Source organism: Urocampus carinirostris, chromosome 3, assembly GCF_059441175.1.
Source record: "Urocampus carinirostris isolate Australia breed hairy pipefish chromosome 3, RoL_Ucar_1.0, whole genome shotgun sequence".
NCBI lineage: Eukaryota > Metazoa > Chordata > Actinopteri > Syngnathiformes > Syngnathidae > Urocampus > Urocampus carinirostris.
This window is the reverse complement of record NC_142351.1, coordinates 20,245,646-20,261,096: the sequence shown is the minus strand read 5'-3', so window position 1 is coordinate 20,261,096 and position 15,451 is coordinate 20,245,646. Positions and strand designations below refer to the sequence as shown.

Genomic DNA, 15,451 nt, shown 5'->3' with positions numbered 1-15,451 from the left:
ACGATTTACATGCATGTTACATCATTGTGACGACATAGAAATATGGGTACTTGAATCATAACGTATGATAAAATGAACTGAATTCCAGTTTTCCCACACTCAAAACATAGTATTTATCCATGCTATTCGAAGCTTTTCAAATAAGTTTGTAATAAAATGTCATCTGTCGAGTGACAAAAGACATTGTGTTGTGTTTCATACACAAAACGTGAGACGCCACTTTTATATCCGACTTTATCAGGAGAACCTTAATGCGGCAACACGTCAACAATCCCACAGCGCCACCCGGTGGTCGTCTTTTGTCATGGATTGGGATTCTATGCCTCCTCCCATGTCCTCCACGCTGTCGCCTCGGTTGCCCTCCCACTCACATCGTGGGAATCTCCCGGCAACACAAAGCGTGACGACTCAGAAAGAAAGTGAAAGAAGCAACTACTTTGAACTCGCGTTTGTTATCATCGTATGTTACATTTAGCTATACGCTTAGTTAGCTTGTGTTTGTGTGTGCATACGAACGTAGTTTGCAGCTTGTAAGGTGTCACGTTGCTAGCTGTGCTAACTCTTTCATTCATATACTTCTCCCGGTACGACTACGATTACTGTGCATGTTTTAATGACCTCGGGCGAGCATTTTGTGGGAATGGGCTTCTCGGAGATTTTGAATTTAGAGTGAATTCGAATTTGTTATTATTACGCTCCGTTACAAAGAAGCTATGTATGTTGGTGGGCGGAGTTAATAGTTGGAAAGTGTTCTCACTTTTCGGACTAAAATAGTTACTGAATGAGTCAGCGAGCACGAGAGAGAATATGACATATATTTATATGCAAAACATGTTAGAAACTTTTTGGTTTTTATTGTAGTACAGATGTGGTAAGGGTGCATTTATTTTTTATGAGTAGAGTCACATATCCCTGTGCAAGAGAGAGAGTAAAGGCATCAAACAAAAAAGTTGGAGATAGGCTTTATGAGCAATTTTACTTTTCTTTCTCCTTAAGAAAACCTTAAAATTGCAACGTCCAGAAATAACTTCAAACAACAAGAAAAACATAAGGGGGGGGGGCTCTTTGTTGACCCATCATTAGGGGTGGGCGTGAAAATAGTAGTATAATACATAGGCTTCTGTTCTGATACCAATACTTTTTGCTTGGAAATGGCATGTCTAATCAATTCATGTTTATTTGTATAGCCCTTAATCACAAAGAGTCTCAAAGTGATGCACTGGTAATTGCCAACCATAGACTATTATTCTACCATCCCCTGATCTAAAACCTACACATGGACAAGGAAAAACTCAAAAACCTAATATGAGGAAAATGAAGAAACCTTGAGAAGGGACCGCACATGAGGTAATCCCTCTTCCAGGGTGACCAGGCTGCAATGGATGTTGCCATAATAAATAATACATAGATATTGTCAACATAAAATATAGGTCAATCATATGCTATGGAATAGAAGTGTGTTTTAAGCCTGGATTCAAACAGTTCCACATGATCATTTAGTTGGTTTATATTTATGGTAAACGCAGCACAGAGATTGTTTTTAGTAAATAATTATAGTTCAGACTTTAGCAGTACAAATAATATTTCCAGTACAACTGTTTCATAACAAAAACCAGGAAAGTAAAGGTAATTACTTACAAATTGTGGTAGGAATAATACATTTTCACGTCAAAAATATAATAACTAGAGTGCCCTCATGTAGGTTTTAGATCAGATGTAATAATAATAGTCTGTAGTTTGCAATAGTCGGTGGTCTTTGCAGCCCTTCGAGACTCTTTGTGATTGAGGGCAAGTAAAAATGACTTGACTTGAGAGTCAAATAGACAAAGCAGCAATGTAACGAAATAACAAATAGAACAATGTCAGGAATTAAAGTCGTTAAGTGCAATAAGTGTAAACTATACAAGCTAATAAAATGTTAGAAATGACTACACAAATAATATGATACCTCAAAAATTAATTGCAAAATCTGCAAATGCAACTTTGGCACGTAATATGGCTGCAACATATTCATCTTTGTGTTTCTTTAGAGAAATATTCCATCATGGTGAACCAGGGTCAGCGGTCAGATGGCAGCTGGCAGTCATGTAAAAGTGACTCCAGTGGGGCGGGCACAAGCGGGGAGAGTTCCAAAGAAAGCTCTCGATGTTCTACACCGGTGCTGGATGCCGACCGATCGGATAGGCTGCGGGACAAAATGAGGAAGAGGATTGAGTCCGGGGACAACTGGTTCTCCCTTGAATTCTTCCCCCCTCGGACAGCCACGGGCGCAGTCAATCTCATCTCCAGGTATGTGTTTTCAATTTGTTCTCTATTCTCTAATCACTGCAGAACTGAGGGAGTTTTTATATCAATTGACTGCTCCGCTGAAGTCAAGTACACAACATTTTAACATTCTTAGCAGTCATAATAATAAACTAATAGCACAATAATAATATTAGTCTTTTAAAAGTCAAACTAAAACATAAAATAATAGTAACTTTCATTTGAAAGTGGTACTTTCAAAAAGATAAAAGATATGTACAGTGGAGGTTGTTCCAGTTTCTCACATTTTGATTGCCTCTCTCAAAAAATGTAGAAATAAATAAGATGGAATAGTAAGGCGAAACTACTACTTAGTCACAGATTTTGTTCAAAATGAATCATTAGGCACTTTCTTCGAGCTGGGCGATTTAGCCCAAACATAAAACCCATCCGTCCATCCTTTTTCTTCTGCTTATCCGGGGTCGGGTCGCGGTGGTAGCAGCCTCAACAGGGAAACTCAGACCTCCCTATCGCCAGACATTTCATCCTGCTCCACTGACAGGATCCTGAGGAGTTCCTAGGCTAGCCTAGAGAGGTAGTCCCTCCATTATGTCGTGGATCATCCCTAGGCCTTCCTGCTGGTGGGGAATGCCTGAAAAACCTCCTGGGGAGACGGGGAGAATATGCAAACTCTGCACAGGAAGGTTGGTAGCTGGATTTGAACCCATGACCTCAGAACTCTGCCGCGGATGCGCTAACTACTCCCCCTCCGTGCCACTTGAAACATTTCACATTTAAAAGTTAAATTCGAACTCTCAATTTCACCATGTAGTAGATTACCAAATTATTGTTGAAAAGCTAACACAAGTTTTTAGTGCAGAGTTTTGAGTGGAACACTTGTGTAAAAGATCAAATCCAACATAGTAAGTGACTAGGGGTTTTCTGTAAACCACAATAGAACCTCAAGGTACTGTTTAAGCAGTTATTTATGCATATGTTTACAGAGCTGAAGTTGGAGGAAAATAATCTGACAAAAAAAATCACACCATTGAAGACCTTAAGGTGAAATGGTTCTTAAAAGTAAGTGGTGTTAATTAATGGCCTTCTTATAGCCCAAAGAATTCCAATAAACAAGAAAAGCCAGTTTGCTTTCACAATTGTAATGCAACCATCAATATCTCAGCTTTAAAATAACACGTTTAATTCATTCTGTGTTTTGTACGACCTCTGGGGTGTTTCGATGTTGAGTTGAGTATCTGCATCAAGCATGCTATTTGTTCTTCAGGTTCGACCGTATGGGCTCTGGTGGGCCACTCTTCATTGACATCACATGGCATCCGGCTGGAGATCCAGGCTCGGACAAGGAAACGTCATCCATGATGATTGCCAGCACGGCGGTCAACTATTGCGGCCTGGAGAGCATCCTACACCTTACATGCTGTAACCAGACCAAAAACAACATCACTGGATACCTGGCCAAAGCCAAGCACCTGGGTCTGAAAAACATCATGGCGCTAAGAGGAGGTAGGAGAGTTTTTCTCATGAGGCAGTATGGGAATATCTTTCCCATACCACCACTGTTGTTTATATATTCACAGACCCAGTGGGTGCAGACTGGGAAGAAGAGGAAAATTGCTTTAACTTTGCTATTGACCTCGTTAAACACATCCGATCAGAGTTTGACGACTACTTTGACATATGTGTAGCAGGTAGAAAAGCAGATTCTATCAAGACTTATTCATCGTTTTGCTTTATTTCATCTGCTGGGAGATGACATTTTGTTTGTGCTGCAGGTTATCCCACCGGCCATCCTGAGGCAGATAGCTATGGAGAAGATCTGCAGCACCTAAAAGAGAAGGTGGATGCCGGAGCCAATTTTGTGATCACGCAGCTCTTCTTTAGGGCTGAAACCTACCTCAAATTCCTTGATGACTGTCGGGCGGTCGGCATCACCTGTCCAATCCTTCCTGGGATCTTCCCCATTCAGGTATTTAAAATAGTGAGATTGATCATTCATTGTCAGATTTTCTATTTAGGAAGTGTCAATTAGTGTAAAATAACAAAATGGCTAACACTGTCACAATTAAGGTAAGCTGGCACAAAAACGACTTTGGGAGGTTTTTTTTTTTTTTTGTCTGCAGGGCTACCAGTCTCTGCGTCAGCTTGTCAAGCTATCCAAACTGGAGGTGCCAGAGGAGATCATGAAAGTCATCGAGCCTATCAAGGACAATGACGCAGCCATTCGTAACTACGGAATCCAACTGGCGGTGGAGATGTGCAAAGTTTTGCTGCAAAGCGGCAAGGTGCCCGGTCTGCATTTCTACACTCTTAATCGAGAGGTTGCCACCATGGAAGTCCTCCGGCAGCTTGGCCTGTGGATAGAAGACCCAAGGTGAGTGTAAACATACATACAAATATGCAATGCATGCTGATCTGTTCTTAACTTCCAGATTTTAAAAAAGAGGCTTAAAACTGTGTTAGTCCAACTTGATGATCAGCAAAAGTTCCCTTAAAATCAATCAAAATCTACAGTCCCTTAAAAAAAGGTATTTTTCCCCTTCCTGAATTCTGTGTTTTTGCATATTTATAACTAAGGTTTCAGATCATCAATACAATTTTAATATCACATAGAGACAAGTCAATGAAATACAAAATGCCGTTTTGAAATGTTGATCCCATTTACTAAGGCACAAAAAATATCTGACCCTATGTGAAAAAGTAAGTGCCCTGCCAGGCTCCCACGTCCTGAATTCACATTTGCAAGTGTACTACTGAATGGTTAAAAAACAAAACAAAATATGAAAGTCCTGGAGAAGCCAAGTTAGAGTCCGGATTTAAATTCCATTGAGATGTAGCGGTGTAACCTTAAATAGGCAGTTCACGATAGAAAACCCTCCAATGTGGCAGATTTGAAAGAGTTTTTCAAAGAAAAGTGGGCCATTCACCCACAACCACTATGTCAGGTTGCAACACTTAATACACGGCCCCAAAGTGCAGGAATGTGGAAACAATTCAGAACTCTGAAGTCTGACCCTTTTGGGCACACTAGTGACCTAATTTCTCAATGATGCGTGTCGTGCAACTAGATTTAAGAAAGAAAGAAAGAAAGAAAGAAAGACAAGACGAGGTTGCACTGGTGTGACCATGCATTTGTAGGAAAAAAACAATGTAACTCTGAAAGCCCACATTTTGTTGAATAAATGATTACAGCAACATAGTTTAGTTCAATGGTTCCCAAACTTTTGCAGGCTGGCGCCCCCTTGGACTCCGCTGTGTATTCCTAGCAACCGCCACACCCCCTTGTAATCCTTTTTACATGCTGTGATAATTTTTAAGGTGCTGGTACAAATGACTTGCGTTTCCTCTGAACCTAGCGACTACGCCAAAATAAATTCTGCAACGGGCGTTTTCTTCTGTTCCACGTCCGCTTGGTCAAAACCAAAATAGGTCCAAACAAGTGATGTACTCCCCTTCTTCGGTGCAAGCTTCGTTTCCTTCTCGTTTGTTGACTCTGGGACTATGTTTACAGAGTCCACCATGACACTCAATAAGCCCACACGGTGGTGTGATGCTTACAAACTTTGAATCGCGTTTATTGGTTTGTGCTACAGTGGAACCTCGGTTCTCGACCAAAATCCGTTCCAAAACCCTGTTTGAAAAGCGATTTGTTCGAACACCGAAATCATTTTTCCCATTACAAATAATGTAAAGCGTTTTAATCCGTTCCAACACCCTGAATGTTTACCTTTGTTTACCTTTAAGACACAAATAACATAAACATAAATGTAACCCAGGCTAATCGTACGTTCGCGTTATTGTAATCTTCCGTACAAAAAATACGCTAACATGAACGTTGTAAAAATAAAAAAAGGATAAAGAAACGAATTATGAATAGGATTTTTTTACCTTTGTGGTGGTCAGCAGAAGGCGCAGGTGGACGGTGGAGAGGGATGGAGGAGCAAGAAAAATTATTGTTTGGAAGGAGAGTCCCCTTCCATAAAAACTTCGGGGAGCTCTTCTGTCTGAGGGGTGCTCACACGTTCAAATCTCTTTGCTATGGACGACTCGGCTACAGGATGTTCTTCTCTTAAGGGTTATTGATCTATCTTCGTTATTCATTATGCATTATCCGTTATCGGTCAGTTCATAATGCGCTACAAAGCCTAGGAGCCGGGACACTTACTCTCAGCCAAAAGGCCAAGCTAAGGTCCTAGCCCTAAAGCCTTGCTGCGATCATTGCGATTGCACCGTTCCCGGAGGTACTGCAATACCGGGCCGATGCGTGGAGTGGACAGAGCAAGCTCATATTCCATCTCCGAAATGCAAAAATCAAAAATAGTGACTTCATAGAAAGTACACAAAAGGCCAAGCGATTTTGACTGAGCATAAGGTAACAATCAATAGCAAGCTTGCTAAACCACGCCATAAAGAAACATGTTTCATTAGTCTGTATTTGTAAATATTTTACTCTCCTGGATTTACTACACTCACGGTTGTAAGAAGACCATGATTGCGTATCATTATTGAACGTGAGAACTTAGGTGAGCTATGCGGCTTTATATTTTCCCGGTATCTTGTTTTAGAACGATCTTGATGTTGCTGTGATGAGTTGAGTGAATTCAACTCAATTCCAAGTGTGTATTGTCATATGCACAGTAAAGTTGCGAGCGAAAAAGAAAATAGAAACAAGGAATGGTTGGCATTTCTTGAATTCCAAGACTTTAACCTTCCGAATGATATTTGAAATGACGCATTTAAGTGACATCGTACGGACACCGCATCCGCACGTGTCTACGACACGTATTTGCTTCTTTGCAAGCTTTGGGAATGTTAAGGGGGTAATCAGTTGGACTGAATCATCTGACTGTTTTGTCGACGTTTCCATTGTAGCGCCTTATAATCCGGTGCGCCTTATCTATGGAAGATATAGGACCAAAAACTATTTTCTGGGGGTGCGCCCTATAACCCGGTGCGCCCTATAGTGCGGAAAATACGGTAAGTTGTGGCGTCGTCAAAAAAAGGTTAAGAATGACTGGTTAAGGGGCTGTTATGTCTGTAAAAAGAGGATCAACTAAATAAAGATGTCATTTTTCTGTTGGGTTGCCCAAAAGTATGCACCTGCCTAATTTAGTTAAAGTAATTATGGCCTATAAATTTGATCTCACTTTTATCACTGGTTTATTTTCTATATATCTTACTTAAATTGCTGATCCGAACAACCAACGATTTTAAAGGAAAATCTTGAAAACGAAACTATATGTAATATATAAGGCACAAAAGTTCTCTAGTCTAGCTCGTAGATGAGAAAGGAGAGATTTATGTTTTATTGGTGTCTTATTTTGTTAACGCGTGTCAAAACATCCTTAATGAGAACTACAATGACTGCCCAGTTGTCGATTGAAGTTATTGTTTTCTCTGTCAGACGGCCTCTTCCCTGGGCGGTAAGTGCACATCCCAAGCGGAAGGTAGAGGACGTGCGTCCTATCTTCTGGGCATCCAGGCCCAAGAGCTACATCTACAGAACTCAAGACTGGGATGAGTTCCCAAATGGTAGATGGTAAGATGTTTGATTTTTATTTAAATGAGGAAGGAGATTAAAATAGTTTGGTGTAATATCAATTTTCGTCTGAAAGAAATGAAGTCTACCTAGAGATATAAATGCAAGATCCTTCTGTTGTTTGATTTTCCTACCAGGGGTAACTCCGCATCTCCAGCATTTGGTGAGTTAAACGATTACTACTTGTTCTACTTGAAGAGCAAGTCATCCAAAAATGCTCTGCTGGAAATGTGGGGGGAGGAGCTGAAGAATGAGGCGAGTGTCTACGAGGTCTTCACCTGCTACATCACAGCTGAGCCAAATCGCAATGGGCACAAGGTAAATCCATGACAAAACCTCTGTAAATATGTTTGGATGTTTTACAACAGGGGTGTCAAACTCATTTTAAGTCGGGGGCCACACGATAGAACAAACATTCTGCCGGGGGCCGGACTAGCAGAGAAAGAAAAAGAGAGATAAAGAAATAAGAGAAGGAGGGAGGGAAAAGGAGAGAGGGCAGGACAAAGAAAGAAAAAGAGAGGGGGAGAGCGTGAGAAACAAAAGAGATAAAAAGAGAAGTCGTGAGAGAGGGGTAAAGAAAGGGAGAGGAAGAAAGAAATCCAAAGAGAAATAGAAAGACAGAAGGAGAGAAAAGAGAAAAAGCGCAAAGGGTAGGAAGAGAGAAAGAGAAAAGAGAGAAAAGGAAAAAGGGAAGTTAGAGCAAAAGAAGTTAAAATGACACAAAGAGAGAGAGACAAAGAGCAACAAAGGAAGAAAAAAAGAGAGACAGAGAGTGAAAGAGACAGAGAGTGGGAGAAAGGGGTGTGAGAGAGAGAGAGAGAGAGAGAGAGAGAGAGAGAGAGAGGAAGAAAGAAATCCAAAGAGAAATAGAAAGACAGAAGGAGAGAAAAGAGAAAGACAGAAGGAGAGAAAAAAGAAAGACAGAAGAAGAGAAAAGGAAAAAAGGAAGTTAGGGCAAAAGAAGTCAAAAAGACAGAGAGAGAGAGAAAGAGACAAAGAGCAACAAAGGAAGAGAAAAAGAGACACAGAGAGTGAAAGAGACAGAGAGTGGGAGAAAAAGGGTGGAAGAGAGAGAGAGAGAGAGAGAGACAGAGAGAGAAATAAATAAAAGTACAATGTCTTTGTGAGAGGCACCTGGCTTTGGCAACATTAAGTTGACATATTTCAACCTGCAGCTTGTTTTTCTCTTGCGCTTCTCTGAGTGTTGTCTCGCGGGCCGGATTCAATCCCTTAGCGGGCCTGATCTGGCCCGCGGGCCGCCTGTTTGACACCTGTGTTTTACAAAAAATGAAGACCGCCACCTTAAAGTGTCTACCATAAGCTCAATTTATGTAATCCACTTCAAGGCGCTCGCATGTCGGCAATAAAATTCAAACTGTATTTAAACTGCATGGAATTACGCAGATTGAGAGCAGAACATGACCGATATTTGGATTTTGTACGCCTACGCAAAGGGCTACTGAAAGACTAATAATCTTATAATAAGGTTGACTTTCTTTTTTCTTATTTGGAATACTTGTACTTATTCGATTAGTCTGATTCTTCGTGGGCATGATTCATTTTGAATCCATGTAATTCATAGACTTGTACAGTATGTGTGGCTTCGGGCAGGACAACCAGTAAACACAGCAAGGAGGAAACACTACTATTCTTCATTGATTGTAGTATTGAAGTATAAAATCAGATTTTGTTTGATGCAAAAAATGAAATTTAGAAACGACAAGTCTTGCGTAATGATGTAGCCTTTTCTAATCAGGTAATTCCCAACCACTTTTTACTTTTAGGGGTTAAAAACACAAAATTTAATCTCAAGCCGACTACTCCCTGCATGTAAATACACCACAAAAGCTTTATAACACTCCTTTTGAGGATAAGCAGTGCAGAGAATGGATGGCCTGGCGGATGCACTTTATCTTAGATGTTTGGAGCATATGGCTCGCGAGCCAGTTGTGGCTCTTTTCACGAGTATTTCTAGCATGGAGATCAAATTCACTCAATTAAGTTAGGCAACAATGTGTCAAGTACTATAACAGGATCAGGACCCCATCGTCTAACGTTTCTCACACAAGCTTTTATTTTACGGGAAATGGAGCAGTCATGCACGTTAAGCAGCAGTCTAGCGTGGAATGACATGAAGCCAGAGGCCGACGAGATCGATACCAATTGCCCGAGCAGATATCTGACAGATGGGGTTGATACCGAACAGGACGGGACAGACAGGAATGAAACTGGAAAGCGATATTAAACAGGACAAAATGAATGGGAACAATGCCGGACAGTAAATACCAACAGGAAGCAGGACCGAGTCAAAACCCATGTCTTGCGGGGCAGAGGTTCGTTGACGGACTGACAAAGGAAGAGTGAGAGCACTGAGCTTAAATAGAAGGAAAGCCAATCTGTCAGCTGTCAGCTGGTGACACACGGGTGGGGCCAATTGGGCGCTATGGCAACCGTGACACAATGTCTTTCTACCACTATTTGCAGGAGTGCTGAAGCACTTCTCTATCTTAAAGGCTGATAAAGAGAAATGTCATCAGGATACTTTACGTGTCTCTTAGCCAATGAGACGCATCAGAATACACATGCGAGTGTGACGTCCGCCTTCTCCCATTTCCTAGATATTTTTTCAAGCGTAGAGTGGATTACGAACGATCAACAATACGCATGAGGACTTTTAAGAGGAATGTTTGTAGATTTCAAAGATGTTGTTGAAGATTCCCATTTTTAAAACAGAATGAAGGATGAACAATGACCGCTCGATTTCTAAGGTTAGAACAGAAGCCACGTCTCATAGCTAGAGGTAAATACTTCAGATTCGTTCTTGCTTTCATTGTTTTTTTACATGTTTAGGAAAGAACCCTGCTCTAACCTTGTTTCGAAACCATTATTTACCACAAAAATGACTAAATTAACCTCCCACCGCGACCATATTGAAGATGAGCTGTGCAGGAAAATGGATGAATGGATGGATAGCTCTTTAACTGCAGGAGTTAGACAAATTTGAAGCGGAATAATTTTCGATTATGGTAAACAGGCATTATAATTTCTTATATTTGAAATCATTTGAAGTTATCAAATTTCACGCAGTAAAATTTGTCTTAAAATAAATTATGTGGCTCTGACTGAAAACAAAATCTAAACATTTTGCTTTCCTGGCTTTTTGAGTAAAACGATTCATGATCACTGCTGAATATTGTAAAAACGCTTTGAAAATGGAGCAAAGCAGACGTTCTTCTACCAAGCAAGTATCTTCTTCTGTCAGGTGATGTGCTTACCATGGAATGACGAGCCTCTGGCCCAGGAGACCAATTTACTGAAGGATGAATTGGAGAAAGTGAACAAGCGGGGTGTTCTCACCATCAACTCTCAGCCCAACATCAACGGCAAACCCTCCACAGACCCCATAGCGGGCTGGGGTCCCCCTGGAGGCTACGTTTTTCAGAAAGTACGGAAGGCAAAATAATTTTTTTATGAAAGTGTTTCACTTGCCTTGATCATTTCTATATCTAGGCTTATCTGGAGTTCTTCACCTCCAGCGAAAATGTGTCTGCACTCCTGGAAGTGTTGAAGAAGTACGAGCCCCGCGTCAACTACCACATAGTCAATGTGCATGTAAGTCAGAGCGGGAAGTTACAATTTGTCTCAGGGTTCGTACTGGTGCTTGAAATCCTTGAAAATGTTAGAATTTTAATCTGCCTGAAAATGACGTCAACCACGCTCTCTTGTGGCTTATCTTTGCCATTGCATTTCTCCCCTTGTGATAAACGGCAGCTGGTAATAGTTTGTATGACATTGTCCTCTGAAGCCCCATTACCCTACGTGTTGGGCTAAAGAGGACAGGTGTATGGTACACCTAAACGGGTCACTATTATGTGTATTAGTGAATGACATATTAATTATAGACATTTACAATGGGCCATGCAAAAAATGGAGGTAGGGACTTCTATTGGTACAATGGGTAATGGGAAAATTGCCTGCTACTGAAAATGTAAGCTACATTTTTCTGTGATTTTACCTGTATTGGTAGAGATTTGTCTCAAAAATATTTACACACCTATTGTTCAAATTCAAAAATACATTTGCTATTTACTCAAGATCCAAAAATCTTACGTCTTAAAAAATGAACATGCAAGATTATAAACAGTGTCTGAAACTCATGACAAAAAGTTACAGGACACCAAGGCAGACAACTCTGAAAAGTTGCCTGCCCAGCCATTAAGTTGCCTGCCCCATTTTTCACAACCTGAAACACAATAAGACGACTAATCGCAAAAAAAACCCCAAAGTATTAAGCAAAGTATTAAGGATTGACAATCAGAATATATAACAGAACAACACTTTGAATTTAAGTTTATTATAAATCTACTTATAACATTCATTGCAAGTGTATGACATCGCTGTTTTCCATCTGCCATCAATATGTACCTGTATTTACTCTTCTTCATTCATGCAATGTTTGTGTTGCGTCGTCTGGTACAAGCCACGTGAACTCCTCTTTCCACGATGCTTTTGATGTACTTTTACGTTTTGTAGCGTCATCAATTTTGTTAGCTCCTTTTGAAAATTTCTTCTGGGGCTGAGGTTTTGGCTTGATTCCTGGTTAAGGATAGCTCAGAGTGTGCAGTTTCCTCATGCGTGAGAAGATAAGCAGGGCGTTGTGGTTCAGCCTTTAAGCATATTTATTCCTCAACAGCAAGCAAAACAACATCACAGCTCCATTTAATACAACACGGCGATCAACAATTAGCAAAACGAAAAATGGTGCGTGCGTAATGACGTCACACAATGGAAAACAACTTACCGCAATACCACGAGTAAGAGCGCTATTAAATTGACAAATCTTAACAGTTCCTAACCATTTATCCATTTTTCTTGTGTTCTCTGCGCGTCTACTTTGGAAAATGATATGCAAATGCACAACCTTATAACGCTTGGGAAAGTCCGGAAGCACGAAGTTATTCGATGCAGGCTTCTGATTGGCTGCGGAGTATGCAAATTAGCAAACGAATCGAAATTCCGAAATTTCCAAACGAACCGAAATTCTGAAATTTCCAAAACGAGCAAAAATTTTGAAATCGGAATAAAACATTTTATTTGTTTAAAAACAATATATATATATATAATTTTTTTTTTTTTTTCCTATCTTGAAAAAATGGTCGGCCACCCTGGAAAAGACGTTTTGTAAGTTGTAAGCCCGACATTATTTCAGACACTGTTATAAATAGGTAAATCACAGATATATTTGTGGATCTGAAAATTACCCGGTTAATGCCATATTTCTTTTTTTAATGGTACTGGAGAAATTAAAACATTGGCTTTGAAAGTCCTTAAAAAGTGCTTGAATTTGGCTATGCAAAAGGTGTGCGAACCCTGTTGTCTGCCCCCACCTGTAACCGTCCACATTGTGCACTAAGGGCCGAAACCTCACCAACGCACCCGACATGCAACCCAATGCGGTCACGTGGGGCATTTTCCCCGGTAGAGAGATCGTTCAGCCTACTGTTGTGGACCCGGTCAGCTTCATGTCCTGGAAGGTGGGTCAGCTACCCGTGGAAGCATTGAATTGTCATGTCGCTTTTAACAAACTGACGCGCTCTCAGGACGAGGCCTTCGCCCTGTGGATCGAGCAGTGGGCTAAACTGTACGAAGACGAGTCACCTTCTCGGATGATCATCAAATATATTCATGACAATTACTTCTTGGTGAATCTGGTGGATAATGACTTCCCGCTGGATAACTGCCTGTGGCAAGTGATCGACGATATGTTTGAACAACTGGATGCTTCTCAACAGTTACCTTCCCAGGAAGTGTCGTCATAGTCTGATGCTAGTGGGTTTTTTACAGAAGGACTAAAAAGCCGCCAAAACTACTATACTGCTGCTATTAGAAAGAAAATGTTTTTGTGTGTCTACTTTTAGGAATTTAGCCAATTGAAAAACATTTTATTCATTACTATCTATGTTACTCATTTGTTTTTAGCTATGGTTTAGTTTTTTTAGTTTACTTTTTTGACTGAATATTTGAAATCAACATGAATTTGAATTTAAAATATTTTCAAAGTAATGGTCACTCATTTATTAATAACAATGTTTTTTTCGTGTGTGGGTGTCTTCTGCGTGAAAGCCTTTCCCCCCAAACCCAACACATTAGGGACCTATCAGGCTAAAACCTTTTGATTGATCGACATTTTATTTTGTTTCCCTCATTTCATCCAAATACAATGAACCCTAAATCAGCCACTTTCTAAAAATAATTGGAAAAATATAAAGGAAAAGGGTCAGGCAGAAAAAAGTCAGTTTATCTTGGTCATTTCTCTTTGACTGCCTAAACACTTGAAACAATAATCCTTTCAGGAAACAAACTCTTATTACCGATTATTAAGTGTAAGAGGGAATCGCATCTTATTGTGAAATGGTTTCAATTCCGATTCACCTTAACTCAATAACACGACATATTTTTTCAGAAGAAAAGATAAAGAATTTTACGAATGGCTTTAATACGAAGTCAAAAAGAGTAAAGATTATAATTTCCCATCACATCATCTGATTCAACATAATCAAACACCAAATTAGATTCAAACAATTGTGATGAATCCCATTTTCCCTTTGCTTTGCCATTTCTTTTTCGTCTCACACCCTTTTTATATTTATGATCCCAGAAAATGAAAACGAGGCGATTTCTGTGCGATGAACCTAGCGCGCTGGTATAACCTTGATAGCCTTAACCCTAGTTAAAGGGATTTTTAATCAAGATATCAATGGTCCCTTGCATCCCTGACCAAGAACAGCATGCCTCTACAGCATCAAATAACCATAGCATTTCCTACATTTACAGTGTTTCCTCTCTTTTTGCTAGTGATATAGTATGGGGCCACTTTTCAACTTACTGTATTAGTTTTAACAGGACTGTAAGGAAACAATGTAATCGGTGAAACTTCTGAAATTTTTAGCACCAAATCAGGACTTTTCATTAGTCTGACTTAATTTCCTTGTAGGGGACAAAGGCTTTACAACCAGATGAATCGTTATTTTAAAATGAACTCAAAAAAGGAATTCTGAGCACGATTTTCATAGGTCAGGATCGTCCACCCTGAGTGTGTTGAACTCTTCAGAGGCAGAGTATTTCTCAGCGCTGCGACCAGCTGTTTGTCGAAAGCCTGCAGAAATCTCGTCAAAGGTTTTTCCCCTGGTTTCGGGCACCTTAAAGTAGGTGAACACGAAAAAGCCCAGTAGAAGAACCGTGAAGATAATGAAGACGTAGGGTCCACAGAGTTGCTGGAAGTAGATGGAAACATGTTTCAAGTTTCAGCACAGCGCAAAACCGAGAAAGCAATATTCCATCAAAAGTGGTACGGAGAGAAAAGATGACACAAATAGGATCGGACCTTACCTCAACATAAGGAAAGCTCATTCCGACGAGAAAATTGGCAGACCAGTTGCAGAAGCCAGCAACTGCTATGGCAGCAGGCCGCGGCCCCTGACTGAAGAGCTCGGCCACGATAAACCAAGGGATGGGGCCTGGACCGATTTCGAAAAAGGCCACAAAGCTAAGGATAGCCATGATGCTCACATATGACATCCAACTGTACTGATCCTGTAAGGCATACACAGCTATTATCACAATATTAGGGGGAATTTGTTTTTTAATTGA

At 40.4% G+C, this 15,451-nt stretch overlaps 2 protein-coding genes and 1 pseudogene across 4 annotated transcripts in view; 1 reads left to right on the top strand and 2 right to left on the bottom strand.

The window, feature by feature from the left end:
- Nucleotides 1-289: 289 nt before the first annotated feature.
- On the top strand, nucleotides 290-13,864 carry mthfr (methylenetetrahydrofolate reductase (NAD(P)H)). Of its 3 annotated transcripts, XM_088330975.1 has the most exons (12): nucleotides 292-460; nucleotides 2,031-2,289; nucleotides 3,530-3,768; nucleotides 3,843-3,953; nucleotides 4,038-4,231; nucleotides 4,386-4,636; nucleotides 7,667-7,801; nucleotides 7,939-8,119; nucleotides 11,064-11,246; nucleotides 11,312-11,413; nucleotides 13,216-13,335; nucleotides 13,402-13,864. In XM_088330975.1, exons 2-12 carry the CDS (start codon nucleotides 2,045-2,047, stop codon nucleotides 13,618-13,620), a joined length of 1,980 nt encoding a protein of 659 aa, XP_088187101.1. In that variant the 5' UTR covers nucleotides 292-460; nucleotides 2,031-2,044; the 3' UTR covers nucleotides 13,621-13,864. The 3 variants fall into 3 exon arrangements, with proteins under 3 accessions (XP_088187099.1, XP_088187100.1, XP_088187101.1); XM_088330973.1 differs by having other exon boundaries at nucleotides 290-460; nucleotides 13,216-13,864; XM_088330974.1 differs by having other exon boundaries at nucleotides 290-584; nucleotides 13,216-13,864.
- Nucleotides 6,482-6,618, bottom strand: LOC148369049 (U2 spliceosomal RNA; annotated as a pseudogene).
- The window catches only part of LOC148369047 (solute carrier family 2, facilitated glucose transporter member 1-like), a 22,784-nt gene continuing 19,789 nt past the window's right edge, over nucleotides 12,457-15,451 (bottom strand). The window contains exons 9-10 of the mRNA XM_088330977.1: nucleotides 15,191-15,394; nucleotides 12,457-15,075 (exon numbers count right to left, since the gene is read on the bottom strand). Of these exons, the coding sequence (XP_088187103.1) occupies nucleotides 14,869-15,075; nucleotides 15,191-15,394 (411 nt within the window). The 3' untranslated portion in view covers nucleotides 12,457-14,868. The remainder of the gene's footprint in view (nucleotides 15,076-15,190; nucleotides 15,395-15,451) is intronic.